Source organism: Tiliqua scincoides, chromosome 4 (assembly GCF_035046505.1).
Source record: "Tiliqua scincoides isolate rTilSci1 chromosome 4, rTilSci1.hap2, whole genome shotgun sequence".
Taxonomy (NCBI): domain Eukaryota; kingdom Metazoa; phylum Chordata; class Lepidosauria; order Squamata; family Scincidae; genus Tiliqua; species Tiliqua scincoides.
Genome location: NC_089824.1, coordinates 175,384,677 through 175,412,671, shown reverse-complemented (window position 1 = coordinate 175,412,671; position 27,995 = coordinate 175,384,677). Strand labels below are relative to the sequence as shown.

The 27,995-nt window shown below is 45.8% G+C and overlaps 1 protein-coding gene across 2 annotated transcripts; it reads left to right on the top strand.

Moving 5' to 3' along the window:
• Window positions 1-43: 43 nt before the first annotated feature.
• ETNK2 (ethanolamine kinase 2) lies at window positions 44-27,236 on the top strand. Of its 2 annotated transcripts, XM_066624942.1 has the most exons (8): window positions 44-319; window positions 9,357-9,616; window positions 14,189-14,326; window positions 19,369-19,517; window positions 19,696-19,779; window positions 22,534-22,727; window positions 23,816-23,889; window positions 24,260-27,236. In XM_066624942.1, the coding sequence occupies exons 1-8, from the start codon at window positions 152-154 to the stop codon at window positions 24,330-24,332; spliced, it is 1,140 nt and encodes a 379-aa protein (XP_066481039.1). In that variant the 5' UTR covers window positions 44-151; the 3' UTR covers window positions 24,333-27,236. The 2 variants fall into 2 exon arrangements, with proteins under 2 accessions (XP_066481039.1, XP_066481040.1); XM_066624943.1 differs by lacking the exon at window positions 14,189-14,326.
• Window positions 27,237-27,995: the final 759 nt, after the last annotated feature.

Here is a 27,995-nt window from a genome sequence, read left to right as displayed (position 1 = left end):
CCTGCCGGCCCCTCCACATGGGCTACCTTCAGCCTCCAGCGGCGGAGGGGGTGGAGCTGCTGGCAAGGAGGGCTCTTCCCCGCTCTCTTGGCCCCTAACTCCGTCCCGCACCTGGAGAGAGCCGAGCGCTGCGCCCAGATGCAGGCGGGGGATGGAGGAGGACCAGCAGCAGCAGCAGCAGCAGCAACGCGTCTCCGCGAGCTCCCCGACCATCCAGCGTATCAGCATTGCGGTGGATGAGACCAACGTCCTGCCGGGGGCTCTGCAGCTCATCCGAAAGCTGCGACCACAATGGGAGACGGAGCGAGTTAAAACCAAGGTACAAGCAAGCACTGAGCCAGCACAGGGGCTCTGATCGGGTTGCAGGCGCACTCCTGGCTCTGGGTGGGCGAGCAGCCGGGGGGGGGGGGCTCTGCGAGCAAAGGAAATGCACCAGTAAGGGGCGTGTGGGGAGTGGTCTGGTCGGAAGTGCAAAGCCTCCTCGCCTTTGGGCTTGAACATTCAACAGGTCTAGGCTGAAGTGAGAACTCTGGTCTCTAAAAGTGGCGAGACACAATTAATGTGCCCCTTCATGCGCATCATGGGTGCATCATGCACAAAATCATATGAAAGCTGCTTTCCATTGCTCTGTTTACAGTCATTAGGGCTTGGAAAGATGCCTCCCCCAACCCTTCTGCCAGAGGCCATTGGTTCACCCTGGGACCTTCTGCATGTGACACTTGCAGTGTGCTACAGAGTTGTGGCCCCCCTACTCCAAAGAGCACTGGAACCTTGGATGCCCTGTTTAAGGATCTGGTGTTCTACCAGCTGAGCTGCCTGGGTTTTATATTATGAAATGGTGATTAGTTCCCATCACTAACACCCCTTACTCGTATTTGAAATCAGGGTGGTAAAAGGACATTTCTTTTCTTCTCTTCCAGTTGGGTGGTCCGTGGCATGGGTCAGACACACGTGTGAATATCTGTCAGCAGTTGGGAATGATACGGAACAAATTGTATTACAAGGGTCATTCTTGCACGGGACAGGCACACTCATTCTATCCTGCCTGGTTTTTAAACCCACAGTTACAACTCTGCCACGATCTCACCCCACCCACCCACTCACCCTGCAAAGCTTTGAAGTAGTGACAAGGAATTGATTCACAAGGGAATAAATTACATACTCTGTGCTGGTCATTATGCTCCTGTTTTAAGCAGGGAGGCTGATTAGTAGGGGGTTCATGCACAAAGCGGTGTCATCCAGTGTTTGTGAGATTTGACATTCGCTGACTGTCTGTAGCCAGGCCAGGTCACACCTGTTCTTTGTGCCTCAGTTTTTGTACTTGTGAAAGAGAATCAACATGCCTCGTTTTCCCCTCTTTCATCTTAAGGCATGTCTTCATGGGGTTCTGCAAGCCCTGGTGCCCTCCATTTTCCTGGATGTATGACCCCTGCAAAGCCTACAACATCTGTGCACACTGACACACCCACCTGTCTGCATGGCAGTAACAAGAAACAACTAATTGTCTGTGGCCAGAGCAGTCTAAACAACGGCCTAGAATCAAGAACTAGGAAGCCCTGTTCCACACCTTTCCATCTTTTCTTAGGCGTGATTTCCAGTACTTCCAAGTGCATTAAAATGTCAAGCCAAGAGTTCAAGAAGCTTCCATGCGCTTAGTTTTGAGATTCCAGAAAGGGAGATTCTGTAGGGATGTCATTGTAGGAAGACACCCATGTTAGATCACATTATCTTTTAGGGCACAATCCTAACCCCTTATGTCAGTGCTTTCCAGCACTGGCATAGCGGTGCCAATGGGATGTGTGCTGCATCCTGCAGTTGGGTATCACTCAGGGAGGCATCCTCAACCTAAGGGGGTGTTTACCTTACTTCAGAGCTGCATTGCTGGAAAGCTGGAAAACACTGACATAAGGGGATAGGATTGCACCCTTAGTGTTATGAAAAGGGGGAAAGGTTTGTGTAAATCCAGCAAATGGAGCAGTGCCTGGTTTTGTTTTCTATCATGCAGCCAGTCTGCAACTCGAAAACTCCTGGACCACAATTGGGTGTATGAGGGCTGCACTCCGTTATGCTTCTTGTGATGAAAGACCCCTTTTATATGCAGAACGCACAGTTCCTGGCTCAAAGGATTTAATGGTACATTCTTGTAGGCAAAGGGTACAACTTCATTCACGTGGGCGCTGAGACTTCAGTCACCGTGTGTGTTAGATCCCTACACAAAACCGGGAGGCTGAACAATCTGCTCTAGTTAAGATGGAAAAGCTGTGCTTGGCTTGCTTGAAACATGTGCTAAAGAGGCTGGGGGGGGGGCTCCCCCCTCAGATCCTGCTCTGGTACATCCAGAGTACTTTTCACAATGGCTTTGATTGTGTTTGTTTTAACCTCTGTATCCCTAAAAGGCTTGATTGTTGCATGTTTAAGGTTAATCACATCTACCTTCAGACAGCAGTTGTTTATGGCAGTATTGCCTAAGTAACTTTGCTTTATATGCATACTACCGCTGAAGGGATGAAAAACTGTATTTCTTCTGTGTTTTGCACCCATGTTGTAAAACAGTATTCCGTATTCTTTTGCCTTGAATAAGGGGGCAGTCTACCCAACTGTTCCTGCCCAGGGGTAAAGCTGCACTCCAGGAACTATCCTCACTCTCCTTTATGGCAAAATGGGTGAACTCCACTTGACTCAGTATGGAACAAGACTTGATAAACTATGCTATGTTTTGCCCCAAACTGAAAAATAACTCAGTTTTGGGGGGACCCAGTTCCAAATTTGGATCTCGTCGGACACCCAATGCTATCACTGGAAATGGAATGGAATCCATCAGGAATGGAATCTATGGGAGTGGAAGAGATACATCTAATGGGCCCCTATATCAGGGGTGCTCAATACGTCGATTGCGATCGACTGGTCGATCGCGAGGCAAAATGAGTTGATCGCAGGCTTCTCTCCCGTTCACGCATTCCTGGGAGTGAGCCCCTTTGACTCTACTGGGGCCGACTCATGAGTAGACCTGGAGAGGAGTTGCTCGCAGGCTTCTCTCCTGTCCACGCATCCCTGGGAGTGAGCCCCTGGCAGGCTTGTGAGCCCAGGGAGTGAGTCCAGGGAGCCCAGGGAGGGAGCCCAGGGAGTGAGCCCCTGGCAGGCTCCTCCCTGGGAGAGGAGCCGCTGGCAGGCTTCTCTCCTGTCCACACATCCCTGGGAGTGAGCCCCGTTGACTCTACTGGGGCTGACTTACCTTTCCCCTGTTTTTCCACTGGTATGTATGGAGATCTGCCCCCCCCCCACTTCCATCTGTTGGTTCTGTGTGCAAGGGGTTTTGCACTGGTCTTGCTGTGATGTCTATATAGAAATCTTCCCTCCCCCACACCTTTCCCCTGTTTTTGCACTGGTCTGTATGGAGATCTGCCCCCCCCCCCAATTTCCATCTGTTGGTTCTGTGTGCAAGGGGTTTTGCACTGGTCTTGCTGTGATGTCTATATAGAGATCTTCCCTCCCCCACACCTTTCCCCTGTTTTTGCACTGGTCTGTATAGAGATCTGCCCCCCCCCCAACTTCCATCTGTTGGTTCTGTGTGCAAGGGGTTTTGCACTGGTCTTGCTGTTATGTCTATATAGAGATCTTCCCTCCCCCACACCTTTCCCCTGTTTTTGCACTGGTCTGTATAGAGATCTGCTTCCCCCCCCCCCCACTTGTATTGGAATCGAGGAAGATCTGGTGAGGAGGTAGATGTGGTGTCAGCAGTGGCCCCTTTAAGGGTAAGGCCTGGGCATCCAGCAGAGTGTGCTGCACAGCTGCAGCCACTTGAAGGCATTAGGGCCCTCAGGGATATAAGAGCACCTGAGGCAGGAAGGGCTCCACTTATTTATGTGAGTCAGGCTTTTCCTACATGAAGATCATTAAGTTCTACCATGACTAATGAACATTTGGAAGTGTGCTTGAGGCTGGCTGTCAGCAGCTACTGTCTGGACTATGCATCCTTGGCTGATTCACTTCAGTGCAAGTCATCAAAGTAAACTCAAGTAATTACAAAAATGTTTATAGTTAATTATGTTGTGTTGTGCAATATTGGCTCATGCGGTTATGCAAGGTACACCAACATACATTGTACACATAAATGTTATATGTTATGATGGCGTGAACATTGTAAAAAAACTCTGGTAGATCTCCGGGCCTTGCTGGTTTTCAAAGTAGCTCTCGAGCCAAAAAAGTGTGAGCACCCTGCCCTATATCCTTCTATGTATCAATGGGATACATTCTTATGGGCCCCTGTATCCTTCCATAACCCTCCCTTCCCATTTTACCCAACATAGCAGCAATGGTGACAAAAGAGGTCTTCCTGGCATGTCTCTGAGTGGCCTTGAATTCTTAGGATCCTTGATGCCTGGGATATTGCTGTTGCTGCTGCTGAGTTTAAAATCTCAGGGAGGAACATGCACCAGCTTGGATTTTAATTCAAGCTGAAGAAGAACTTGGGGGGGGGGCTCACTTCATGATGGTGTGCATTATGAGCTGGGCAAGTTCATATTCCAGACTAGGTAATTACAAACTTTAGGCAATGGCACTATTTTCAATCATCCAATGAAAGAATGATAAGTTGCAACCAGCTCTAACTGAGTATCAAACTGAACCTGGTCACCTATCCATCTCAAAGTGGTATCCTGTCTGTAAACCACCAGCAAGAAGGCCTCTGTGAAGCCTCTCTCCTTCTCTCTGTACCCTTTACAATGAAAAAGGGACAACACAACACAAACACCTGTCAGGGATCCTAAACCCTGCATGGAAATTATAGTGTGGTTTTGAAAAGATGATTACTAGACTGCTTGAGTTTGTGTGCATGCCCAATTTGGCTGGGTGCGCTCAGCAGGCAGATTCCCAGCAAGCATGGGAAATCAGTGGCAGAAGGATCATTACAAATTTATAAACTGTCAAGTATAATTAAACAGGAAGAGCAGAGTGAATGTGAATGGGAAAAGGTCATCTCCAAAGCCAGGAAAGGACGTGCTAAAATTACACTATAAGGTCTTTGGGGCAGAAATTATGGGCCAAATGACGCATGCCCTCAGTCAGGAATCCCATGCATTCTAGCCTGAGAGAAAGCCACATTGAATCCACTGGGATTGCTTCCTGAGTATATATGCATAGGATTGCACTGTAGATTGTCGTATTGGCCCATGTGTATTTGTTTTAGCGTATATGCATTTGTTTAATATTTCTTTAAATAGCAGCCATGGAAGGGTGGGGGGAGGCATGTGGATTGGGAGCATGGTGGGGGAAGGGGTGGGAAACCCAGTTCTAAACCCAGTGCTGCTGCCATGTGCAACAGTGTCAAAATAGCTACTGCTGTATCCAGCGGCGCCGTTGGGGCTGCTGAAGGTCTTCAATATGGGCTTTGCAGCCTGACATGGAGGATAGGATATGGCAGAGCAGGGTTCCACCCTGGTTCTTCCCCCTGCCTCAACAGACCTTACTGCCGCCCCGGAGTTCTTCCCAGACGGTGTCAGTCTGGTGCTGGGCTGGTGCCAGCGCTCACTCCTCTCTGGGTGTCGTGGACATGCCTTTTGGCATGTTTGAGACACCTAGTGCCAGTGCTGAGCTAGGATAGGATTGGGCCCTAAATCCCTTTGCACACCACAGTTCTGATCTGATGCCAATAACAGCTTCCATCCCAGGGATAGTGGAAACTGGAAGCTAAAGGACTGGAGTCTTCCCCTTCCCAGTCACTACCCCATTCCTGTGAAAATTTCGCAAGCATTAAATTGCATTAAATAACACCATATCACAGGCTGACAGTGTTCCAAGGATCACCTGGTTGATGTGGTCATGACACAGTTTTCATTAGTTAGTACTTAGAAGCGTGGCAGCAGCAACACCATCTTTGGCTTCCATTATCATGTCATCCCTATGGATCATGTTCTCCACTTATAGCTGTGGAAGTGGCTATCAATGGGGATTACACAAAAAGAGAGTCTTGGGTGTCCAGCCTTCAGGCACGCATCACCTGCATACTATAACATTGGAAAAAGTGGAGCCTTGGACCACTGCAGCCTCCAGTCCTCTGAATCATGTCTTCATTAAAGAAACAAAATTCCATCAGGGATTAGCAGCCCTTGTTGCCAGCTCCCAACGCGCCTAAGGCTCTGATATCTTTTTAGTCCTTTAGCAGGCTGGACCCTGATGCTGGGTTTGAGGTATTGCTGAGCGGAGGAGTTTCATCAATAGTTGGCTAGTGGAGCACTGACAAGGGCCCACACTCATTACTGTGTCCATTCAGCCAGGCTGACTCCTGAAACCTTAGTACCAATGCTAGCAGTTGCATTCAGTGCGCCATCAGTGTTGAGACCCCTAGTGCAGGACTTTTCCCCAGAGCTCCCAGCAACCTAGTGTCAGCACAGAGTGAAGGGCAAGCAGATATCACCAGTAAAAGCAAGCAAAGGTGGACATATGGAAATTCCAAGAGAGAGGCTGAAGCTTAGGACAATTACTAATAATAAAATGCAACCTCTAACAACTAGAAATTTCACAAAGTGCTTTGATTCTTTCTTAAAATGTTGTGGGAACTGACCATCTAGTTTGTCCATAAGCATGAGTGTTAAGAAAAAATTTTTTGTCCCTTTTTGGAGTCTGGAAAATTTGGATTTTAAAGTCCCTACACAGGAACGACCAGATTTGAACTTGCAGCAGGTTTGATGTAGTTGGTGACTATGCAACTACTGTATTTACTTCTGACCACAGATTTGTTAGGAGTTAGAAATGAAACAGCAAGTAAATATTAACTGAGGGAATGTTGTCACCAGGCAAGCTCCTGAGAGACTGAACTTTTTCCCCCAGGATGGAAAGGGTGTGGGCTGCACAATGAAGAAAAAAATATTTGCACAGGGCAGCTGAGGATTGATAGCTAATCTGCTAAAATTCATGTTATGGAACTCAAGGGGGATAAATGTCAATAATCTTATTAAGGGCCACGGGGGTTGAGGGGAACCTCTCTGTCAGTTTTATTGCATACTACCTTTGAAAACAAAGCCAGAGTTTGGTTTATCAGAACTGGGGTTTTGCTGACACACAGGTGGAGAAGAACATGTAAAGGAGCAGTTAAAAGTGTTCCTCTAGTATGGAACTAACTTCATTCCTTCTTTCTCGATAACATTGGTTTGTTTGAAGGAAAACTGAACCGGGGGCCAGTATATAGGTGAGGAGCATAGTTGGGCACTTCCAAACTTGGTTCTAAACCTTTCTCTGTGCCTAAAGGTTCTAAACCTTTCTCCTGCCAGTGGCACTACCCATCTCTAGGGCAGTTATTTAGGCCCAAATCCTAACCAACTTTCCAGCGCTAGCATAGCTGTGTCAATGGGACGTGTGCTGCATCCTGCAGTTGGGTGGCACTCACGGAGGCCTCCTCAAAGTAAGGGAATGTTTGTTTCCTTATGTAGGATCCGCATTGACCTTATATCGGTGCTGGAAAGTGGGTAAGGATTGTGCCCTCAAAAACTTAAAATATGCTGCACTACAGTTTAGAACGGGGTCTCCAAACTTTTCATGACAAGGGCCAAGTTGTACATTTTACACATGTTCAAGGACCAAAAAAAAAAATCTGTTTTAAATTTTATTCGTTCATTTATATAAATGAATGTATAAGTTTTACTTGGATCTTTTTTGTAATCGGCATATGATTTACAAATGCCAACCTTTCCACCCCACCCCATACATATTATTGATATTAAATCTAATAAATAAATATTGCAGCTTCCTGGGGGGACGCGTTAGCAGGTTGCTGGTATTTTGCTACCCAATGAGCTTCATTCTAAGTGTTAGAAAACAAACAGACCGAACTTGCCAGGATGACGGACAAAATCATAACTGAGAAAATACGATGCCACAATAGGAATACGGTGATGAACAGCTACAGAAGCAGCAGTGTAGAATGGAGTGATGAATACCCAGTGGGGATAATAAAACTGTCAAATGAAATCCACTTCAGTCGGCATGCTGAAAGGCTTGAGCAAATAAAAAGACCTCTGCCTGATGCTGGAAAGACATCAGTTTTGGCATTGGGGAGCCTTTCTGGCGAGGACTTTCCATAAATGGAGTGCCATGTTAGAATAGGACAGACACGTGGCATTTATATGCATTATGTACCTCGGAACTGAACCTGGGCAGACATAGCAGTGGTGCACTTTGCTTGGATTGAACCAAGCAAAGACTTGGGAATTGTAAACGTAACTTCCGCGTTGTCCCCCAAATGTGGGCAACCTTTCTCACTGCTAGGGTCAAAGCAGATGCTGCTAGGATGTGCTGAAGAGAGATGCTACCAGCCTGACAAGACCCTGACCCACAGGTAGTTGGGTGCAATAATGTCCTTTTCCTGGCAGTACCAGCTAGATAGTTTTGCCTAGAGGATCAGATGCTGCCTTGGGAAAAGGGGTGTTCTGAGCATGTACAAGGGGCAGCGAGAAAGAGTGGCCGTGGAATTCAGGAGCTTGTCTCTCCAGCGTGGGAAAAGAAGAATTCTATATGTTGAGGCAGCAGGCCAAGTTTGGGAGAGGACTGAACAAAACCCTCTGTGAAGAGCCTTCCAAGCAGCGACACAGGCGTCCTCAGTCGAGATATCTCCATCCTGTGCTGCTCGTCTCGTGGCTTGTTTACATCTCTAGGACCTAGTTTGGGTGGGTTGGTGCCATGTGTTTTTTGCGTTGTACAAAATTTGTTGTCTGAATTAAGGGAAGGTGTATGTGCTGCTTTTAAGAGCTCCAAAGCTGATTTCACATGGCTTTCAGTGCTTCAACAAAACGGAGCTCAGGGACAGTCCGGACAAAGCCTTGTTTTATTTATAACTTCAGCACATCCCCATTTATTTTCCCTTCTTCTCGTCTCCCCTGTGTTTCATTTTAGTCTGTAAGCTCCTCAGGGCTGGCACCTGTCTGTGTGTTCTTTGTAAATCACCGTGCATATTGATAGTGCAACATAACTAATACATATATACATACATACATTTCTACCCCTCCTCCCTCATACATTGCCTTGTTCCCTCTGCAGTGTTAAAGGAAAATTGAAAGGTGGTAGTTCTCATGTAAGTATGACCCAGGAAGGAGAGACTTTCACTTTTGGTGTTGGAAGGGCACTGATATATGCTGCCTCCTTGCAACAGTTTTTTGGCTGGCAGCACGCTATATTTTTTCAGCCTTGAGGTCTGTGGTCTCAACAGTCCTATTTGCAGGATGTCCTTTGCACATCATCTTATAGTCAGCTGAAATGGGGAAATTTGCCCCTTTGTTAAGCCTCCCCCACCCCAAGCACCACAAGACGAACAGTAATGAACCAGCACCACACAGCAGCAGTCTCTTCTCTCTTCATTCCTCACCTAGCTCTTCACTGATGGCATCACCAACAAGCTCATGGCTTGCTTCACGGATGAGAAGATGAGGGACGCGGTCCTGGTACGGGTCTATGGCAGGAAAACGGAACTGATTGTAGACCGAGCAAATGAGCTGAGGAATTTCCAAGTGCTCCAAGACCACGGCTGTGCCCCGAACCTCTACTTCACGTTTGAGAATGGTTACTGCTATGAGTTCCTGCAAGGGAAGGCTCTGGGACCAGAGCACGTGCGGCAACCACAGATATTCAGGTGTGTGTTGGAGAGGGTTGGTATGTCCTTTCCCAATAGTTGGATTATTTTGATAACTACCAACAGGGAGAAAATATTTGCCTAAACTTCATCTGAGCAGAATGTTGTCCTGCTTTCAGTTTGGCTCAGGATGCTAATATGTATGCCTGCAAGAAGGAGGATACACCCCCCCCCCCAAAAAAAAAAAAAAAAATTCCACCACTTGGTATTACAGACAGTGCTGTCCACCCAGTGACCTTGCTACCATTCTCTTCTGTGTGAGTTCAAGATGTAATATGCTTATGGGAATTGGGTATCCTCAATGAGTTTCAGTGTAAGTAAGTGTAAAGTCATGCACATTGGGTCAAAAAATCAAAACTTCACATATAGGCTAATGGGTTCTGAGCTGTCTGTGACAGATCAGGAGAGAGATCTTGGGGTGGTGGTGGACAGGTCGATGAAAGTGTCGACCCAATGTGCGGCGGCAGTGAAGAGGGCTAATTCCATGCTTGAGATCATTAGAAAAGATATTGAGAACAAAAGAGCTAATATTATAATGCCATTGTACAAATCGATGGTAAGGCCACACCTGGAGTATTGTGTCTAGTTCTGGTCCCCACTTCTCAGAAAGGACATAGTAGAAATGGAAAATGTACAAAAGAGAGCGACTAAGATCATTACTGGGCTGGGGCACCTTCCTTAGGAGGAAAGGCTACGACGTTTGGGCCTCTTCAGCCTAGAAAAGAGACGCCTGAGGGGGGACATGATTGAGACATACAAAATTATGCATGGGAAGGATAAAGTGGATAGAGAGATGCTCTTTACACTCTCACATAACACCAGAACCAGGGGACATCCACTAAAATTGAGTGTTGGGAGAGTTAGGACAGACAAAAGAGAATATTTCTTTACTCAGCGTGTGGTCGGTCTGTGGAACTCCTTTCCGCAGGATGTGGTGACGGCATCTGGTTTGGATGCCTTTAAAAGGGGATTGGACAAGTTTCTGGAGGAAAAATCCATTATGGGTTACAAGCCATAATGTGTATGTGCAACCTCCTGATTTTAGAAATGGGCTATGTCAGAATGCCAATGCAAGGGAGGGCACCAGAATGAGGTCTCTTGTTATCTGGTGTGTTCCCTGAGCCATTTGGTGGGCCGCTGTGAGATACAGGAAGCTGGACTAGATGGGCCTATGGCCTGATCCAGTGGGGCTGTTCTTATGTTCTTATGAGTACATCAACTTTAGACAACTAGCTCTATAGAGATGTGTCCTTACAGACCTAATCCCAATCGACTGGTGTAAAATTTCCTGGAGGCATTGAGATATATTTATGTATTGAACATATTTATATCCCATCTGATTTCTAAAACTTCCAGAAAGACCCTAATGTATTTGGAGTTTCTGGAGCCGGCCCAGCCATGAGGCTGACTGAGGTTGTCACCTCTGTCTGCCCTCTTGCTTCTACTGCTCCTCCTCTGGGTCCAAGTTAATTAGACTGATTCTGACTCTGACATTCCTCTAGCCCAGTGTTCCTCAAGCTTTTTTTCTCATGACCCAGTGCAATAATATTGCATTCCTTTTTTCCATAAATACCTAATAAAAATGCATTAATGGCATTAAGTACAATATAAAAAAGATACAGGTTTTTATTCTGTATTCGTGGATCTGGCTCAATGCGAGTCTCCTGAACCTGCGTGGAGACAGACTTTGCCCCACCTGAGCTTTCCAAAGGCGACCAGAGCTGTGCTCCAGTTGCCTCTGGAGGGCTTTCTGAAGCTCGCAGAGGCAGCGTATGTTTACCCACTGCCTCTGCAGGCTTCAGAATGGCCTCCCCCCCCCAAAAAAAAACACTACTTCCAGTTTCCCAGAAACCAGAAGTGACTTTTTATGCCATGTAAGGCATTCTTGTATATTATTTATCTGATCTTGTGACCCAGTGAAAAGCAGTACTGGGTTCCGAACCCATGCTTTGAAGAACACTGCTCTAAACCACCTGTCTCTTCTCTTCCACTCCATCCCACTCCATCCTCTTTTACTTTTACAGTCTGGGGTGTGGGAGAAGTAGAGACTGGAGCATCACCTGGGAAGAGGGGCAGCAGTTGGCACATTGCCTCAAAATTTCCAGTCTTGGGCCAGCCCTGAATGTTTCTGTGTTATGTTAAGGGCCCAGTCCTATCCAGTTTTCCAGTGCCTGTGCAGCCATGTCAATGGGGCATGCACTGCATCCTGTGCTGGGGAGGTAGCCACAGAGGCCTTTTCAAGATAAGGGAACATTTGTTCCCTAATTTGGGGCTGCATTGCAACTGCACCAGTACTGGAAAGTTGGATAGGATCGGGCCCTCAGGTTCAGACAGACCTGGCATTTTCCAGACCAATTTAATTATGCTCTTTGTTGTTGTTTGAATCATTAAGTAATTCTTGATTGTTCATGAAGGCAGTGACCAGGAAGAGAATTGGTCTAAATGGACACTGAGCATTTTGGAGATCCTGTTTCCAATGATTCTGCTTCTAAGATTCCCATCAACCACACACACTTCTTGGATAGTAAAGAGCTGAGCTCAGCCTGTTGAAAGGAAGGCAACAGTGACTCATTGCTTGAGAGAGACTAGCGCTACTGCCTACTGTCTCTGCTGTGCTTGGGGCTTATGTTTTCTTTTCCAGTGAACACCTTCCAGTGGGGTGTTTTCAGGGACACTGACCCATCTGAGGTCAGCAGTCTTGTTGGGCAAACACAAGGCCTGACTTTGGAAGGGGTGCTTGGTGGCACGTCAGTGGCTCTGTGTCCTTTGACTGACCTCACTGATAGACCAGTGAACAAGAGAAAAAGTAACCCTTGCATGTATTAGCATTCTTGTTGGTCTTCATTAGAAGTTAAAGGATGGATTTTCTGAACAGCAGTTCATGTTCAAGGTGAACTTTCATATTCTGCAGAAGCATTTGGTATATAAGCAAATTGGAGCCAGTAGGGCTTGAGCTTCCTTGGCTTGTCATTTAGTAATCAAGCTTCTGTAGATTTAGAACTGAAGTATGCATCCAGTGGGAACCACTGATAGTTCTTTCACCTTTCCATATGTACACTGGATCCCTGAGTTATGTACATCTGTTATGAACATTGAGTCACAGATGGCTGGATTGGCACTTTCATGCAGGCACAGTTTGTTGTGGTGCTTTTGTGCAGGTGCAATAGTGCTGGGCCAGCAGGAGCAGGCTGTGTGTTGATCTATGCGTAGACAGACAGACAGACCTCCCAAACCTATCTCAAGCCTATCCCCTGCCCCAAAACGCTTCTCCCCTGAACCGTCCCTGCCGCTGACCTATCTATCTGCTCTGGCCAGATGTCAGGGAGTGCTTTCGCACACGTAGGGGCTTGGGCCATTTGTGCATGGCACACATGATGGCGATGTGGCTTTCATGCCAATAGTCCAGAACTTACGGTGGTGAACTGTGAGATTCATCTTTGTAAACCCTGGATAGGATTGGTTTGTGAACACAATTCAGGATGCGGATTGTTGCCTATAAAGCCCTAAGTGGCTTGGGATCTGCGTATCTGAAGGATTGCATTCTACCACACGAGCTTGCCTGCACAGTGCAGTTATCATTTGAGGCTCTGATCTGCAAAACAAGGCCTGCAACAATGGCTTCCTGGCTATGGAATTCGCTTTCCTGTGAGGCCCAGCTGGCACCTCTATCTCTGCTTTTAAGTGGACAGTACAGACATTTTTGTTTCATCTGTCTTTTCTTTGACTATGATGTACTTTGGTCAGATTTATATTTGCTGCTTTCTGCTTGTTATATTTCGCTTGTGTGTTTTGCACTCGTTAGTTCTGCATGTTGAGCTCTTTTATTTGGCTGTTAACAGTATCAGCAACATCAAGTTTAAGTTATCTTGGTGGCTCAATTGCTAGAAAGGTGGCCTGTTAACTTTTAAAAGAGGTGGATCTTCTGCAAGAAGGGGCCGCAGCTGGCAAAAATAGCGCTCCTAGCAACCAGTGGCAGCTGGGTGCCCATGGATAACACCTAGTCCAGAAGCACTCCCAAGCCACAGACTTGATTATTCATGGGAAGTGTAACCCCTTAGAGAACAGGCTGTGCACCACAGCTTAGATCAGGGAGTTTCCCAGCATACAGCATTTCTGTCTCGTCCAGGTTTCATTTCTTAGAATTAATTTAAAAACACTTTAGCATTTTCTGTTAAAAAATCTTGAGTCCTTTGAAGTAACCTATAATGTGTGGGGCCAAGTTTATTTGTTTCAGGCTGGAGTTTTGGGCAGTGCACTTGACACATTCTTCATGCAGTTGTGGAGAAGGGTTGTAGCCTCAGAGTAACTGCCTGAGATTCAGGTGATCTAGATTCAATCCCTGGCATATCCAAGAGGGCTGGCAAAGACCCTCATCTGAAACCCTGGAGCACAACTGCTGGTCAGTACAGACATTACTGACCCAGATAGATTGCAGGTGCAGCTTGATCTGAGTTCTTTTGTCTTTGAGTTTGGTTGTTTCCTAGAGGATGCTGCAGCAACCTTTATTGAAAGCCAGGCATTTTTTTTCCAGATGTGACCACTGAACAACTGTATCTCTGTGATTTATTTTAGGCTGGTTGCCCAAGAAATGGCTAGAATGCACAGGATTCACACCAATGGTAGTCTTCCCAAGCCCTGCCTATGGCACAGATTGCACAAGTACTTCAACGTAGTGAAAACAGAGTTTGCCGAAAAGTCATCAAACCCCAGGTAAAGAAAGCCAAACTAATCTCCAGCTACTGCATTTATTACCCTGCAGCTTTAGGGCGCAATCCAGAGGCAGCCTTAGGCCAATGCAAGTCCCTTGCACCGGCCCAGGAAAGTCGCAAATATGCCATAAAGCACATTTGTGCCTACTCACAAGCAAACTGCACCAGCGCACAAAAGTACACTAGCACACGGAGGCTGAATCCTACGCAAGGCTCTGGGATGGGGGGAGGGAGACATCCTGGGGTGGGGGGTGGCCCAAGGGCAGGTGGGTGTGGAGCAGGAGACGGGGCTGGAATCCAGCAGTTACACTGGATTCCAACCCCCGTTCCAGGGAAGTTCAGAATGGCTTCAAGCCGCTCTGCTCTCCTCGGACTTGCTCCACCTCAGGAGGAGAAAAGTTTCCCCTAACCTCTGACTGAGCTGCTTTGGGTCCCTATCCCGTGCTGGATACAGCGCAAGCCTCTTGGCTTGCCTGTTCCAGTGCAGGATAGGATTGTGCCCTTAGTCTGTTATGTTGTTGATATTTTACATATGGAGTGAAGGGCATTGGACCCAGCAATGAACTGGAAAAGAGAAGTAATTAAAATGAAATTTAAAAACAAACAAACCAGTAAAGCTGTTATTGGATCCTAGGCTTGACCACTGAGAGTTCACAACCAAAAGTCTGAGCTTTTCAGCATGACTAAAAGTTTCTCCAAAAAAGCTATAAATTACAGAGGGGGCCTGTATCCGCAGATCGCATATCCATGGATTCAGTTATCTGTGGATCAGGTCTGTGGGACCTCCCGGGTTCTTGCACCTCCTCCGGAGGTGATGGGAGCTCTGCTCCTCTCACTTCCAGAGTGTTCTGTGTTCCCAGCAGAGGCCATCGACAGACATCCATGGCCTCTGCCAGGCTCCGACTGAGCGTGGCAGTCAAAATAATGCAACTTCTGGAGAAACCAGAAATGACATTTTTAATGCCTTATAAGCATCTGCTGGGCTCAGAGGACCCTCTGGAGGCACAGGGAGCAGAGTTCCCCATGGCTCCAGAAGGTGGGGGGCAGGCGTTCATCCACATCCACAGTTTCACAGTAACTGTGGGGGGTTCCAGAATGGAACCCCCACGGATGCAGGGGCATGCCTGCATTTGGTTTTCTGTGCTTTGGAACTATGTGATTTAACAAATCAAACTCAAAACAAGTTTTAATTGGAGGTCTATGATGGAGGTTTGGTTAGAATATTGGGTGGCATATGAATTTCAAACACTGAGGAACTACAAACCATGGCTTTTAAGGTTCATGAACATTTTCTGTAGAAAGTTAAAATGTTCATATGGTTTGAAAAGAGGAGGTGTGTACTCTGAAACTGCTTCCAGACATTTGCCCTCCTTTCCAAAAAGCATGCATGTCTTATCCTTCTTATTTTGTATTCTAGGACTTTCTAGTTACTATGGCATAAGAACCTAAGAACAGCCCCACTGGATCAGGCCATAGGCCCATCTAGTCCAGCTTCCTGTATCTCACAGCGGCCCACCAAATGCCCCAGGGAGCACACCAGATAACAAGAGACCTCATCCTGGTGCCCTCCCCTACATCTGGCATTCTGACTTAACCCATTTCTAAAATCAGGAGGTTGCGCATACACATCATGGCTTGTACCCTGTATTGGATTTTTCCTCCAGAAACTTGTCCAATCCCCTTTTAAAGGCATCCAAACCAGATGCCGTCACCACATCCTGCGGAAAGGAGTTCCACAGACCGACCACACGCTGAGTAAAGAAGTATTCTCTTTTGTCTGTCCCAACTCTCCCAACACTCAATTTTAGTGGATGTCCCCTGGTTCTGGTGTTATGTGAGAGTGTAAAGAGCATCTCCCTATCCATTCTGTCCATCCCCTGCATAATTTTGTATATCTCAATCATGTCCCCCCTCAGGCGTCTCTTTTCTAGGCTGAAGAGGCCCAAATGCCATAGCCTTTCCTCATAAGGAAGGTGCCCCAGCCCCGTAATCATCTTAGTCGCTCTCTTTTGCACCTTTTCCATTTCCACTATGTCTTTTTTGAGATGTGGCAACCAGAACTGGACCAGAATACTCCAGGTGTGGCCTTACCATAGATTTGTACAACGGCATTATAATATTAGCCGTTTTGTTCTCAATACCCTTCCTAATGATCCCAAGCATAGAATTGGCCTTCTTCACTGCCGCTGCACATTGGGTTGACACTTTCATCAACCTTTCCACCACCTGCAAGCATCTTCCAGTCTTTTTTAAAGTCTTGCAGCATTTTCTGTTTAGAAATAAAAATGGATTCTGGCAGTTTCTCAAACTAAAATATAGCAAATTTAATTTGGAGCTTTGTTTACTCCTACTTGGGTCATGTTTAGAGAAACATATTTTCAGTCCTTTGGCCCAGTACCTCTCCTAGCTGTTCTGTACTGCATCCTTCCACTGCAGATGGGTGAAGGGGTTAGAAGTCAAAGCACCATTCGATGCAGAACACATCTGATATGTAGTATAAACATGTTCAGGGAAATTGGTAATAGCAGACAGGCCTTGAGACTAAGTCTGAAAATAATAGCGAAGCATAAAAGTTTATAAATCAGTTGGTCTTAGGTTGGTGGGGTGCAACTCATGACTTGACAGCAGCTCCCTGATATATGTATATGAGATTGAGATTACAGGTGAGCCCTGTGTTTGGAAAAAGTTGAAGTTCATTGTACTATCATCCAAATGCCCACACTTATCCTTAACCTATACCCACCCTAAACCTTCCTCTTCTCTGTAATTTGCAAATGATTTCCCATTGTGCATCCTGAAACTGCTGAGCGTTCAGGATTGCTTAACTGTCTCTCTTCATAGAGCTTCAAAAAGCTGTTTCCTTTGGGCAGCCTTAATGGGCCCTTCCTGCACTTCAAATCTTCTGTGTCCTTACAGAACATTTTGTTATACAATTAGAGAAACGTAAAGTGGTTTATTCAAGAGAGTTATCTTGAGTCAATAGCTTGTTTATACAGATGACTGAACCTAGGGTATTTCAACCATGCTGTTTTGCCTGCACTCTGGTCAGTTTGAGGTTATTATAGGTTTCCATTCAATTCCAAACCTTACATAAGAAGAACCAAGCGGGATTGGGCTAGACTCGCAGTGGTTCTCACACATTTAGCACCAGGACCCACCTTTTAGAATGAGAATCTGTCGGGACCCGCCAGAAATGATGTCATCAGGCAGAAAATTTTTTAGCAATCCTAGGCTGCAGTCCTACCCACACTTACCCAGGTGTAAGTCCCATTTATTTTCATTGTTAAAAGAATAGATATAGTAGCCTGTTAAAAGTATAGGTCTGTAATGTTCCCAAAGGTAGTTACCTACCATGGGAGCATCATGTTTAATATACGTATTTAAAATAAAATATTGAAATGAATGGGGACCCACCTGAAATTGACTCGCGGCCCCCTAGTGGGTCTTGACCCACCATTTGAGAAAATCTGGGCTAGAGGTCTATCTAGTGTAGCATCCTGTTTCCCACAGGGCCCCAAGCAGGAGCAAAAGGCACATTTCTTTTGCACCATCTCTCCCTTGCAACTGGTATTCAGAGGCATGATGTAGCACATAGCCAACATGATAGACCTGTCCTGCATGGCTGTTTCCAATCCCTTTTTGAAGCCATCCAAGCTAGTGGCCATCACCAAACACATCTTGTGGTTGTGAATTCCACAGACTAATTATGTGCAGTGCAAAGATCTATCTCCTTTGCAGTGCAATCCTATGTGTTGACTCAAAGTTAGCCCTACTGACTCAAATGGGACTTGGTAAGTGTGTGTATAGGATGCAGCTCATCAGTAGTTGCATTGGATGACCCCTGTTCTGGAGATGACAGGGAGGGAGAAAAACTCGTCTCTACCAACTTGCTCCACAACATGAATAATTTTATAAGATTTGTTAATGTTTTCTCCTATTCTTAAGCTGCCTTTTTCTAAACTAAAAAGCCACAAAGTATAGGAGGCATGCCTATGCTACTGTTTGCAAGCTCTTATCCCCAGATGAAACACGGATGACTCAAGAGCCCCTAAATTTACAGATACTCTTTTCACTCTGGATGGCCCTCACCTTCAAATGCCCAGCCCTGTCCTCTACCACTGGATTGCATGTAGCCACACCAGCAGAGCACGCACGACATGCTATGATGGTGATGATCAGACAGCCAGCAAGAATTAAGTAAAACATTTTTTAGCTTGCCTCCTGGTAGGCTGCCAGATCAAACATGTGCCTCCTTAGACCCATGCCAGCTATTTGGCAAGTATGGGGCAGGTTGTCCCAAAACCTCCCCTGAACCACCCACAAACCACCCCTTCTGCCGCTTTCCCTGGGCCAGCAGAGTGTCTGGATAGTTCTGGCACAAACGCAGAGCCATTGACCATTTCCACCAGCAGCTCCGTCATATGCAACAGCAGTGTGATGTTTGTGCCATGATGTTTGTTGATAGTTCTGCTGTTGTAAGTGGCCCATAGGATTGGGCTGCAATTCCTGGATTGTGTAAAACAATCAAGGCAAGGAGCTGAGTGATCCCATAAAGGCCATGAAATAATGTTTTGTTTTGTTTTTCTACAGGGAGAGTTTCTGGTGGTTTCACACAGAAGCTGTTAAGGCATTAACTGAAGCATCCATTTAGGCATGGCCTGGTCCTTCATTTCACTTACATGTGCTAGTAATGGCACTTGAGAACTAAGAACTAAATTGTGACTGTCCAAATAAGAATGATATGGAAGTCATATGGGCAGATGCATGTTTCAGAATTTGCTAATAGTGAACATTGAATGAGGTGCAGAATTCTGATTCGACACAGATTCCCCAGTCGTGTGCTTTTACAACTTTGGATTGACAGTGGATGAAGCATGATTCTCATGTGAGAATCAGGCTCTGTATGTCTGAAAGGTGACTTTCTCCAGGAAAAGTGACCCCTGCTTTACAAACTTTACTAACTTAAAATACTGTCATCTCTTGTACAATGAAAGCTGAGATGTTTGCAAATGTAAATAGCATCATTTTCTCTTCCTTCCCAAGCTTCCATCAAGATTTGTCCATTCCCAGCATAGAGGTGCTGGAAGAAGAGATTTGCTGGATGAAGGAACATCTATCTCAACTTGGATCTCCTGTAGTCTTCTGCCACAATGACCTCTTGAGCAAGAACATCATCTACAATGAAGCAGAAGGTTTGTTATCTTAGTATCACACACACACACACACACACACACAACATTGCAAAACAGACAGATTTGTGTCCTGAGAAGAACCCTGAAGATAACACATGCCAAATTCTCTTGTCCCTTTAAGAAGCAACTGCTCCAGCTGAGAATCTGCTCCAATTATTTTCATTGTTTCCTTTTTCAGGTCACGTCCGGTTCATAGATTATGAATACACTGGTTACAACTATCAAGCATATGATATTGGGAATCATTTTAATGAATTTGCAGGTGACTAATTATACTCCCCTTTTCTTTCCCCTCCCTTTCCTCTCTTGAAGCAGGAAATGTTCCTGCAAACTTTTTTTTAATGTATTTGAAGAGACGCAAATAAATCTACCCCCTAATTTTCTCAGAGCAGTTCCTAAAATAGATGGGTTTTTCAGGCAGATTCAGGGGTTCTTAGAATCTTATTTTAATCCTGGATGAAACAATGATGTTGGTAGCATTGTGGACGGTCAGCAGCCAGGCACATACAAAGCATTCACCTTGTTGGCCTTTCCTTCCCATGGTGCTGCACAATGGGGGGGGGGGCTTCTTCCCTTTCGGGAACCACACAGAGCCAGTGACTGCTCTCTACCCCCTGTACTTCCTTACTGGTCTCTAATACTGTCTTCCTTGCCAACCAGTTCTATAAAGACACCAGATTCTAAATAATGCAAATGGTCTATGTGGATTTTAGCAAATTATATTTTTTTTAAATCACAAACTTTTAAAGATCAAGGATGTTCTGGCTAACATACAATAGAGTTGGTACCATCAATAATAATAATAATAATAATAATAATAATAATAAACAACTTTATTTTTACCCCGCCTTTCTCCCTGAAGGGACTCAAGGCAGCTTACAACATATTAAAAACATAATTTAAAAACAAATAAAAACATATTAACACATCATAAAAAACAGCAGTCAGAATAAAAACTAGGTAAAAAGAGCATAGAGCAGCAGCAAGTCATAAAAGAATCAGGCCTGTAAAAATATTAAAAGATGTTAAAAAGATGTTAAAAGGCCGAGAACTCAGAAGGCTTGTTTAAACAGAAGGGTCTTCAGGCCTCGCCGAAAGGTCTTAAGAGAGGGAGCCATTCTTAAGTCAAGGGGAAGGGAGTTCCATAGCATTGGTGCCACTACTGAGAAGGCCCTATTTGTTGCAGCCGCCCCACGTACCTCCCTAGGCGGCGGCACTTGTAAAAAGGCCTTCTCTGATGACCTAAGAGGACGAGCCGGATTGTACGGGAGTAGGCGATCTCTAAGATACCCTGGTCCAGAGCAGTATAGGGCTTTAAAGGTCAATACCAGCACCTTGAATTGGGCCCGGAAACGAATGGGCAGCCAATGCAGCCGTTGGAGAAGCGGACTGACAGAGTCGAACCGCCTACCTCCAGTAACCACATGGGCCGCCGCATTCTGCACTAGTTGCAGTTTCTGAACCGTCTTCAAGGGCAGCCCCACATAGAGCGCGTTACAGTAATCTAATCTCGATGTCACCGAGAAATGGATCACCTTGGCCAGGTCTGCACGATCCAAGTACGGCCGCAGCTGGCGCACCAGCTGAAGCTGAACGAAGGCCCCCCTAGCCACAGCCGCCACCTGGGAATCCAGGAGCAGCTGCGAGTCCAGGTGGACCCCCAAGCTGCGGACCTGCTCCTTCAGAGGGAGTGCAACCCCATTCAGCGCAAGCCGATAGTCCAGCACCTGCATCGAGGATTTCCGAACCAGGAGAGCCTCTGTCTTATCCGGATTTAATTTCAGCTTGTTAGCCCCCATCCAGATCCTCACTGCCTCCAGACAGCGCTCCAGGACCTCAACCGCCACCCTGGAGTCTGGAGAAAAGGAGAGATAGAGCTGGGTGTCATCGGCATATTGATGGCACCCCACTCCAAAGCCCCGGATGACCTCTCCCAGCGGTTTCATGTAGATGTTAAATAGCATGGGGGACAGAATTGAGCCCTGTGGCACCCCGCATCTCAAGGGCCAGGGTGTCGAACAGGCATCCCCCAGCACCACCATCTGGGACCGACCCTCCAAGTAGGAGCGGAACCACCGCAAAACAGTGCCTCTAGCTCCCAACTCAGTCATTCGGCCCAGAAGAATACCATGGTCGATGGTATCGAAAGCCACTGAGAGGTCCAGCAGGACCAACAGGGACGCACTCCCCCTGTCCAGTCCCCGGCGTAGGTCATCCACCAAGGCGACCAAGGCGGTTTCCGTCCCGAAGCCCGGCCTGAAGCCAGATTGAAAAGGATCCAGATAATCCATCAGAGTTGTTTTAGGTTACAGTAAGATTTTCTTTCTGTTCTCATTCTGGCTCAAAGGTCAGACTAGAAGCAAGCTCCTTTTGAAGGCCCTGCATGCAATTATCCTGATCTCTAAATTAATTCACTTCTAACTGAGCTTATATAATACAGGAAATGATTGTCAGGCTAATTATATCGGCTGTCCTCCCAGCTTGTGCTCTGTTCTATTTGGATCATAAAAGCCAAGCAAGGTCAAACTGGAAGACTTTTGGAATGAACCTGTAAGAATTGATGTGGATGGCCAAGTCAGTGGTTTCCTCTTGACCCAACAACAATGTGAGGCAGGTCAAAAATGGTAATGGCTCATTGGGTAACAGCTGTTTGCGGTAACAGAAGGGGGAAAGGCAGGGGAGGGCCCAAGCCCAGTTCTGTGAATGGATAAAAATCATATTGCATGAGGAATGAAATCAGCAGGACCTCCACCAAACGTTGTTGTTTCGAACTTTTTAGTTCTCAGTTAAAAGCAGTGCCACTTGAACTATACAGGCCAGCTCAATTCACTTTAGCTCTATGGAGTAGCGTAGTAGTTCAAGCAAGCCTGAAAACTGGCTGAAAGCCTGCCAGTTATTCTCGCTGGCCTTGACATCCTGCACTTGGAGACTCATTTACTATCCATTCCTACTCTGAAAACTGTCCTCATTGCCCCTCTCATCTTACTTTCTATCAACTGCTTGTTTTGGCTCCCAGGACTGAACGAGGTGGATTATAGCCTGTACCCCTGCCGGGAGGTCCAGCTGCAGTGGCTGTGGCACTACTTACAAGCCTACAAGAGACTTGGCCTGGAGGACCAGGGAGAGGGAAGCAAAAGCAGGGGAGAAAGTGGCGCCGTGTCCGAAGGAGAACTGGAGACCCTCTATGTGCAAGTGAACCAGTTTGCTTTAGTGAGTATGTGCTTCATGGGGAAAAAAGGGCAGGACAAGAGTGAGAAAATATGACATGCACTGGTACATGTTTATGAACTTGAGATGACTGCATCACTAACTTAAACACAGAAAAAGCATTTTTTTGTAACATTTGAATTGTGTTTGCTATTTAGTCCATTCTCTTGTATGCTGTTTCTCCCTCCCTCTGTACACTGCAGGGCTTTCTGAACCTCAGTGGTTCCATCTTTTTACTCCTTAGCATGGACTGTCTCTCCCTGCACCATACAGAGGGCAGACTTTTCTATGCACCTCATAGCACCCTCTTTTCTCTCCCTGTATCACCACAGGTCTTTATAAATTCCCCAGTTATCAACCCCTCTTCATCTCTTGCTTCCTCTGTGCTGATATCTCCATTTCCCCCTCTTCTTTCATGAACCAATCCTATCCAACTTTTCAGTGCTGATGCAGCCATGCCAATGGGGCATCACTGCATCCAGCAAAGGAGGGCAGTCAAGGAGGACTCCTCAAGGTAAGGAGCGTTGTTCTCTTACCTTAGGGCTGCATTGCTGCTACATTGGCGTGGTAGAGTTGGGTAGGATTGGGCCCACAGTCTCCATTTGTGCTCACTTCTGTTCCTACCCCCATGTGGCAAACACAGTCTGGAGCTAGGCTAGATGTTAAAATAGACCTTTCTATTGCCTCCCCCCCTTCCTTCATCTGGAATTCAACTTACAAATAAATTAAAGTAGTATATGTATTTTCATAGACAGATATATGTTCATGTTATATTTTAAAAATATGCAAAGGTTTTCTTCAAAGCTGTTAAAATTGCTCCAGTGACAGCATGAGGGGATTTTGTTTGTGATTTTACAAGCACTAGCCAATAAGTTCTCTCCACAACTGTCTGTGTCTTTACCCTGAGTCCTGCTGCACACTTGAATGGGTTTGTCAGTGTATGGCCCAGAACAGAAAAAATTGCATGTTTGTACTGAAAGCAGTGAGAGGGCTTCAACCCAGCTCTTAAAATTAAGCTTGTCTTCACTCAATTTTCAGTTTCTCAAACACACCTCAAATGTGTGTCCTTGATATCTGTTTTTCCATTCCAGGCCTCCCATTTCATTTGGGCTTGCTGGGGCCTGATTCAGGCCCAGTTCTCCACTATAGACTTCAATTTTGCCAGGTGAGTATTTCCATTGGAAAAGGAAGTGTAAGGGACATGGCAGTAAACCTGGTAATATCACTGACAAAAAGAAGATGCCAGTTACTACTTTTATGCAAAGTTAAGAATAGTAATTATCTCCCTTACATGTTTGTTTGGGGGTACAATGTCTAAAGTGCTATTAAAACATTTCAAGTATCAAGATTGGAGTCTTGCTAACTGCACACTCCAGTGAAGACCTTCAGGGTAAGAGGGCAAGCTTCCAAGTTCTGCAGGTCTTCACTTATGTGCACTAAAGAACAGAAGACATAGTCAAACTAATGTGGAGGGGGGGAAGCTAGTAGAACTAGATGTAACAAGGGTCCCCCTCCCTCTCTCTCACATTCTGCAGGTATGCAGACATAAGGTTTAAACAGTACTTTAAAGCAAAGCCGGTGGTGAAGGCCCTCAAAATGTCAAAGTGAAGTGCAAGTGGAAACAAGTCTTCTGGTTCACAAGATTCCGTGCTTATTTTCTCTGGTCTGGAGCACCTGTCACCCTGCCCTCGGAGATCAGTCTCTCTTGCAGTTGCTTGGAAACCGGGAGGTCCCAAACCATGACACAGGGATGGAAAAGCAGAGCAGACTTGCTGTGAAGCTGAAAGTTAAAACCCAGCTCCCAGAATGTGGCCATGCCGTCCATGGATTATCTGCCAAGTAGTGCTTTCGGAAGGTTATGATATGACACGGTGGTGATGAGTTAATTTACTTGCAGGGTCTGGGGTACTGAGGATTAGGTCTGGGCTCAAAGGGGGGGGGCTGACTTAAAGATCTGTGTAGCCTCAAAGGGCAGAACTGAATGGAAGCATCTCTGTTGGCGGGACTGATAGCTATAGATTTTAGCAACCATAGGATTCTGATCTAGGGCTAAACAGAAATGTTAGCATTTCTTTTCCTAGTCAAGTGCCTTTCAGACCTTTTGCACTTCCTACGCATAAAGGCATGACTTTTCCTTCATTTCTCTCAAGACAGCCAGGGAGAGATCTTGGGGAAAAAAATCTTGCCAGATGTCACAGTGGTCTCTCTTAAAGTCAGAGGATATGGTCAGAAGGAAAGTAAGAGCTGGGTCAAGTCATGAGGCATTCAAATAACCCTGTGGGTCAGCTGGTGAAGGGGTCATCTAAACTGCACATTTAGTCACAGGCTAGTAGTGATTCAGCACACATGCAGTAAATGTTTTGATTATCCTTATGGTCCCTATTGGGGGGAGAGAGAGAGAGAGAGAGAGAGAGAGTGTGTGTGTGTGTGTGTGTGTGTGTGTGTGTGTGTTCCGTTCAGTTTGTACCTGTTTCTTGATAGCAGGTGTTACTAGCTGAAACCTAACAAGATGAGGAAAAAAGACACACATGGACAGCTCTACCAAGTGGGCAGAAAATGAATACAAGTTCATCCAATCCTCCGTCATCATGATCGATTGTCTCATGTGGCACAAGTTTATCTGTCCCTTGCCTCCCTTCCCCATTATATGTGCCCATTCTGCATGGCATGAGGGTGGTAGATTTTTTTCCACCTGTTGTGCTGTTGGTCAGATTGCCCAGATCTGCAGCATGAGTTGGTGCTATGGTGCTTCTTCAGTCATTTGATAATGCCAAAGTATATATTCATCTGTGGGGCTGGAGTACTTTTTACAAAGGCAATTTTTATAAGGATAGCAAACGAATGAAATCCGTGCCAATATGGTGAAGGAAGAAATTCACACCAGTAAAGTCTAAGAACAAAATTTTTCACCCAGGATTATTACCTGATCGATGAGCACTTGCTTGAAAACTTAGCAGCACTTACTTAGAAGAGGGGACAGCCACACTGGCCTTGCAAACTCAGCACTGTGGTAAACTACAGTGGAGGAGTGCACTGAGACTGCACCTGCTCTTCCCCTGTTCTTCTGCAAGCCCTCAGTAATCCTGCCTTACCTTATATGCAACAACTCTGAAAAACTGGAGCCAACTTGGAACATCCCTTTAGCAAGTATAAACCGCTCATGTAGTGCTTCACCTCCCAAGGAAGCAGTTGGGGCTTCTTTGGAGGGAGAACTCAACCAGTCTCCAGCCAGCAGGAGGAGACCACAGAGCTTCTCACAAATCTAGGTCAGCCTTCAGATCTGCTTTCTTTGCAGGTGGAGAACAATGGGTGGATGGTAGAAGGGCACAGGGTTCTGTTGCTTGAAGTGCCCAGCCTTTGAGTCTATATATGGTTGAGTCCATGTAGTCAGAATCTACTAAATACCATTTTACTACCTTGTGTGTCTTTGTTGTTGTGCTTATTGAGCCATTAATAGTCAGAAGCGCCCAATCCCTCACATCCACTCCACTGCTTAGTTGGGGATGTTAATATTCTCAGTGATCCAATTTTTACTGAATATGTATTTGAAGCAAAGATAGAAACAGTAAGTCTCTAGCAGTCTTCTAATTACCGTGCTATTATAATTAACTTCCTTGCCTCCGGGCTACAGCTCTTGGGATCTGGTTCCCTGTGGTTTCTCTGCACTGGGTATAGCTGGTGTAGAAAGCTGGCATGAGAGGCCATCTAGTCCCTGTGTTATCTCTGCGCAAGAAGTTGGGCTGATCATCATTAGTCACAAAAGGATGGGAAGCAAGGCCATGACTGATGTCTAGCTATTCTAGTTGTAGGATTTCCATATGTAATGTGCAGAGCTGCTCCAAGTTAAATAGGAAATGGAAACATTTAAATCAGACCTTGGTGCAAAGGAAAGCCGATTGCACCTTGATAGGTGAGAGGAATTTAAGCCCATCCAAAAAAAAAAAACTTTTTTTAACACTTTGAAGTGCAGTCTTTGGGTGAATTCAAATGATTCAAGGGAGCTTGGGGTTGTTGCTTTGCAAACACTACATGTGCAATGTAGTCAACCATGTGTTTGGCTTCTCGGGAAACAGCCCAGTAATGACCATCTCATACAGTATGTGGTTGAGGGTTCACACATGTGAATATAATGTCATAAAGAGGAAACTTAATTTATCACCTGTGATCAGATTCACCATCAGCAATGGCAAATTTGTGTGTAGGTGAGAGCCATGTGTTTCTGCTTCATCTGTGATGCTGTCCCCGTTCAAACAACATTGATGTCTTTGCCTGCAAAAATCTTCCAAATGCTTGTGGGACTAGGAAAAATAATAATTCTTGGATCAGTGAAATAACCAAGTAGGTTCTGTGGAAGCAAGCGTTGCCTTTCATGCACGAGGACATTCAGTAATTTCACAGGCCAACACACATTTTGCTTCCTTAAACGTTACACCAATTCCTGGGTATATTTGCGTGCTGATTCCAAAAATGGCATCTGTTTCGCCCTATCATGTCTAGTTTTGGAGACATGGCATAGCCTCCTTAGTGAATGGTTCAAGCGGCTTCCTCGTGAGGAAGCCTACACCATGGATTCCTCATGAGGAAGCTGCTTGAACCATTCACTAATGAGGCTATACTATATCTCCGAAACTAGACGTGATAGGGAAAAATGGATGCCATTTTTGGAATCAGCAACCCACATTCATATCAAACCACCATAAAGTTTGGGAAAAAACTTTTCTGACCCTCAATTTTGTAGGCCTGTGTTTTCAGGGGAGGAGGTGGCACTTTTCCTAAAGAGAGAGCAAAAGCACAACTGCAGAGATATGTTTGAAGTGCATGAGTCCACTGATTTGTTTATACAGGTTGATACAGAGGAAGAATCTGAGAGTACCTGGTGGCACAGGCTGGTCTCAACCAGCATTATTTTGATCCATTTGTGTGGATTCTCCTTTTTCCAAAATATTTCCATATACAGGTTCATCCTTGTTATACATGGATTTTTTTATACATGGATTTGACTCATGCATCCCTTTAAAATCAGTCTAAAAAACTGAACAGTCCTTTAACAATAGCCTCCTTAATGAGAGGGGGGGCAACTGGCTGACAGTCCAACAATCCTTCTCTCTCCAGGTGACCCCTCCCTTCCCCCTGAGCAAGAAAGGCGGTCACCTTGCATTGGTGAAGTGAGGGGTTGAGTGAAGTGGCTTTGTAAGCGCTTGGAGGATGACTGATTTACAGATTGTCTTTTTAATTACTCTTATCTTACATCACAAAGGTCAGCAATGCTGT

Coding starts and splice junctions, on each gene's coding strand:
- ETNK2 (XM_066624942.1), top strand. CDS start 152: ATGGAGGAGGACCAGCAGCAGCAGCAGCAGCAGCAACGCGTCTCCGCG. Junction 19,780..22,533: donor TCATTTTAATGAATTTGCAG/GTGACTAATTAT, acceptor TTTGGCTCCCAG/GACTGAACGAGGTGGATTAT. Junction 22,728..23,815: donor AAGTGAACCAGTTTGCTTTA/GTGAGTATGTGC, acceptor TTTCCATTCCAG/GCCTCCCATTTCATTTGGGC.